This window comes from Fonticula alba (genome assembly GCF_000388065.1).
Source record: "Fonticula alba strain ATCC 38817 unplaced genomic scaffold supercont2.12, whole genome shotgun sequence".
Classification (NCBI taxonomy): Eukaryota; order Rotosphaerida; family Fonticulaceae; genus Fonticula; species Fonticula alba.
Window position 1 is genome coordinate 361624 of NW_009242982.1, and position 3944 is coordinate 365567.

The window sequence follows — 3944 nt, forward strand, 5'->3', positions numbered from 1 at the left end:
CCCCCCCCCCCCTGCCCCGACCGCCGCCGCCGCCGCCGCCCCGCCTCAACGCTGCCCTGCATGTGCCAACAGGAGCCAGGGCTTCTCGCTGCTGCCGGCGCACTCGATCCTCTCAAGTGTCCTGCCCTCTTTCTACATCCACGGGCAGGTGGGCAGCCGCTTTGAGTTCCCCTCGTGGCTGGGCCAGAACTCGACGGCCAGCCGGGGGCAGCGCCTGACGCGCGAGCACCACTCGCAGTCGCTCCTCGAGGTGTCGGCCTCGCGCACGGAATACCGGCTGGACTACATGCCGCACCTGATGGACCGCATTGTGACCCCCCTGCGGGAGGAGGGCACCGATGGCATCGACGCGGCCATCGGCATCATGGACGATTACACCATCCTGCGTAGCCAGCTGGATGACTTTGGCGATGTCAATGGCGACCCGCGCGGCGGCGCGGCCGCCATCCAGAAGATGACCCAAACCGGCCGCGTGACCATCCCCCTCGGGCCGAAGAAGATCCCCTTCGACACCCTGGGCACCCAGGTGAAGGCGGCCTTCACGCGGTCGTACAACTCCCGGCCCCATACCTTCGGGCACCTGGCCGGGGCGGCGGCCGTCGGCGGGTCATCCCGCACCCGGGCCAGCACCTCGACCGCTGGCCTGATGCCCGAGGACCCGGACTTCGAGCCGGAAGTCGTCGCCAGCGACAGCGACTCCGAGGCCGCCTCGGCCAGCGGCTCCGAGGAGAAGATCTTCACCGGGGCCCTGGCCAAGCGCCGGGTGCCCAAGAAGCGTGCCGGGGCCGCCCCCAAGAAAGCCCCTGCCACCAAGAAGGCCCGCTCGTGACCCGGCTCTCGCGTGCGCCGGTCCCCCCCGTCGCCTCGGTGGACCTCCCTTTCTGTCTCTCTCTCTCTCTCCCTCCCTCTCTCTCTCTCTCTCTCTCCTTTCCCTCCCCCTATATCGCCCCTTGTGCACCCCTTTCCTCCGCCTCCCCCGCCCCCGGCGAGGCCATTTGCGTGACAGAGGGGGACGTGCAGGAAAACATCAGTCCAATAGAATGCATGTCCTATCATTTGTTAGGCGCCCGCGCCGCTGTGGCCCTCCTCTCCCAACCTGGGGGGAAGGGGTCCGCTATCCCGAGGTGCCGGCGTGTGGCCTCCGGACTGAGGATGGTGCTGGGAGGCAAGGCGCCCGGGAAATCCCGCGTCGCGGTCCGTGGAGCTGGGGTCATGGCCGGGGAGTCTAGCATCCGAGCGGCCGCGGCCAAGCACTCGGCAAATGCGACATGGAGGCTGGACAAGTTGCGAACGCGCTGCAGCAGCGTCCTCGCGTGGGGGCATTCCCTGGAGTCGGGTGCCAATATGTGAAGAGGGCGCGAATGGGCGCGTGCGTGCGTGCGTGCGTACGTGTGCGTGTGCGTGTGCGTGTGCGTGTGCGTGTGTGTGAGCAGGCGAGCGGGTGGATGGGTGCCACTGGAGGTGTACGCACTGGAGCGTGAGCCCCCTCGGGGGATATGTTCGATTGAAGACCCTCGGGCCGATGGAGGACACGAAGTGCTGGCGAAAGGCCGTACAGTGGCCGAACCAGGCGTCCAGGAAGAGCGACGCGGTTTCGGCCGCAGAAGCCTGGTCCAAGAGAAGGCCGGCACATGGGTCAGCAAGACAGCCCTGCCATTGTGTGTGTGTGGAGAGAGAGAGAGAGAGAGAGAAGGGACAAAGGGGCCAGACCAAAGGGCCTTCCGCGGCCCGGGGAGCAGCATGCCGACACGTACTGCCACACTATCATGGGCAAGGATGGCGGCTTGGGAGGCGTCCAGCGCCGGGGCCCGAGCTGGCCCCGTCGCATGGGACTCCAGGCAAAAGTCGCAAAATAGCAGACGCGCGGCGGCGGCCGGGCTCGGAGTACTCCGACCGGCCAGGAGCGGCCGGAAGGCGAGCACATCACACACCGGCCGCAAGGAGGCATGGCTGTGGGCGAACATGCGCTCGGCAAGTTCCAGCCGCACCGCGTGGATGGGGACATACTGTCATGCAGGGTGTTAAAAGGGCAAATGGCATGGTCGTGGCTGCAGGGGCCGGCGACGCACGGATAGGAGGTGGGCCCGGTCGGCGGCGTCTGCACGCGCCAGACAGAGGGCCGCCATCTCGGTCATCTTAGTAGGCATGCCTGCCAGCAATTCGACGGCCAGACACTGTGTGTGTGTGTGTGTGTGTGTGTGTGTGTGCCAGCATGGGGCAGATCCAGGGGCCAGGCAAGGGGGGGGGGAGGGCGGTCGGAGCAAGCCAGGCCAACAGGCGTGAGTAGGAGACGAAGTTCGCAGATGGGACAGAGCGGGGACCATCCAAAGTGGCCAGCCGGCCAACACGCACCCCGGTCAACAGACGCATGAGGCCCCGGACCAGGGACTCGGGCAGATGCTCGGCTCGAGCCAGCAGGCCCATCAAGTGGTCCGGGTACCGGGAGTTGGCGTGCCACCGGGTTACCAGCCGACACAGGGCCCCGGTTCGCAGGGGAAAGTGCCCAGGGCACCGGTACGCGGCGGCCAGCTCGGCCAGGGCGCAATCCGCGAAGAGCTCCACAAAGTGCTGGAAGGCCGACAGGTGCACGGCCCCGGTGGACCCCCGCGCCGAGGTCGGCAGGAAGTGCATGGATGCCTTGCCCTGGGGCTGGTGGAAGTCCGTGAAGTCCAGCTCCAGCTCGGCCGCCGCCAAGACCGGGGCCCTTGGCGAGCGGACCCCAAGCCGGGGGCGCTTGCTCGGGGTCGGGGTCGAGGCCCGGGACCGGACCCGGGGGAAGTCCTCCAGCACCGCCTCGCCGGCTGACAGCGGGTACCGGTCCGGGTCCACACGCAGGAGGATCTCCTCGAAGCTGCCCCGGTCTGGCAGGCGCCGCGCGAAGAAGGCGTCGAACTGCCGGCCGGAGGGTGTGGTGTCAGGCGCCGAAGAGAGGAGCAGGGGGGCGGGAGGGCGGCAACGAGCGGGCATGCGCGGGTGGCGATGTGTGTGTGTGTGTGTGTGTGCCGGCGCACCGCTTCGATCATCGGCTGAACCGAGTACATGCTCCCCATGAGCAGGCGGATTGCGAAGCACTTGCGCTCGGCATGAACCGTCTGGGCCTTGGGCTGCGGCTGGAGCAGGCTGTATATGAGCGCCGCAATGTAGGCGCTGCTTGTGGCGCGAGGCCGGCCGGGAGCCAACCGGAGGGGGGGGGGGGGCGGAGCGTCAGTGCGCGGCCGGTGGGGGACATCGTGCCAAGGCCAGGGCGGGCGGGGTCGCAGGGCGCACGGTCCAGGGCGGGCGTCGGCCCCATTGAAGTTTGTGATGGTGTTCCAGATGAAATCTACAAGCAGCCGGGTCAGGATCGTGCGCGGGGTCGTCGAAGGGCGCATGTGAGGGGCGCATGCTCCGGCGCGCACACGCGTACCATGGTTATTGGACACCAAGTCGCCCAGGGTGAAGTGGATGATGCGCGACGCTTCGTCGCTGGAATCGCCGGAGGCCGGGCCACCGCCCCGGGCGCCGGGGCGCTCGGCCAGGGCCCACAGCCACACGGACGCATGGAGCACGGCCCGGTGCCGGGGGAGAATGTGGTCCAGGCGGACGGTCACCCGGCGACCGGCCGTCAGAAGGAGCTGGGCCTTGCTCCGAGAGCGGCCAGCGGCACAGGGCGGGTCAGGACCGGGAGCAGGGGGCCGGCGGATGCTGGTGCGCCGGCTGCCGGCAATAGGCGAGGAGAATGGCGAGGGCGGGCGTGTCAGGACGCACGAAGAGCTGCACCGGCCGACCGGACCGGCTGGGTGGGCTTGCGAAGAGGCGCTCGATGCGCAGCAGGTCCAGCGACGCCTGGAGGGCGGCTTCCTCGGAGAGGATGTCATGGGCGGCCGGCGACGGCCCCTGGCCCCCCTGAGAAGGGGGCATCTGGAGAGACATTGGTAATGGTGGCGGTGTGTGTGCGGGGGGGG

At 68.7% G+C, this 3944-nt stretch overlaps 2 protein-coding genes across 2 annotated transcripts in view; one reads left to right on the forward strand and one right to left on the reverse strand.

The window, feature by feature from the left end:
• H696_05611 (hypothetical protein) overlaps positions 1-829 on the forward strand; it is a gene marked incomplete at both ends in the record, with an annotated part of 3096 nt that extends 2267 nt beyond the window's left edge. Inside the window, one exon of the mRNA XM_009499427.1 lies at positions 80-829. Within this exon, the coding sequence (XP_009497702.1) occupies positions 80-829 (750 nt within the window). The remainder of the gene's footprint in view (positions 1-79) is intronic.
• A 212-nt stretch (positions 830-1041) lies between these two features.
• On the reverse strand, positions 1042-3912 carry H696_05612 (hypothetical protein; the record flags this gene model as incomplete). Its single annotated transcript, XM_009499428.1, has 9 exons — positions 1042-1326; positions 1472-1608; positions 1755-2006; positions 2070-2174; positions 2353-2892; positions 3012-3147; positions 3268-3322; positions 3407-3620; positions 3748-3912. The coding sequence occupies 9 exons, from the start codon at positions 3910-3912 to the stop codon at positions 1053-1055; spliced, it is 1878 nt and encodes a 625-aa protein (XP_009497703.1). The 3' UTR covers positions 1042-1052.
• Positions 3913-3944: the final 32 nt, after the last annotated feature.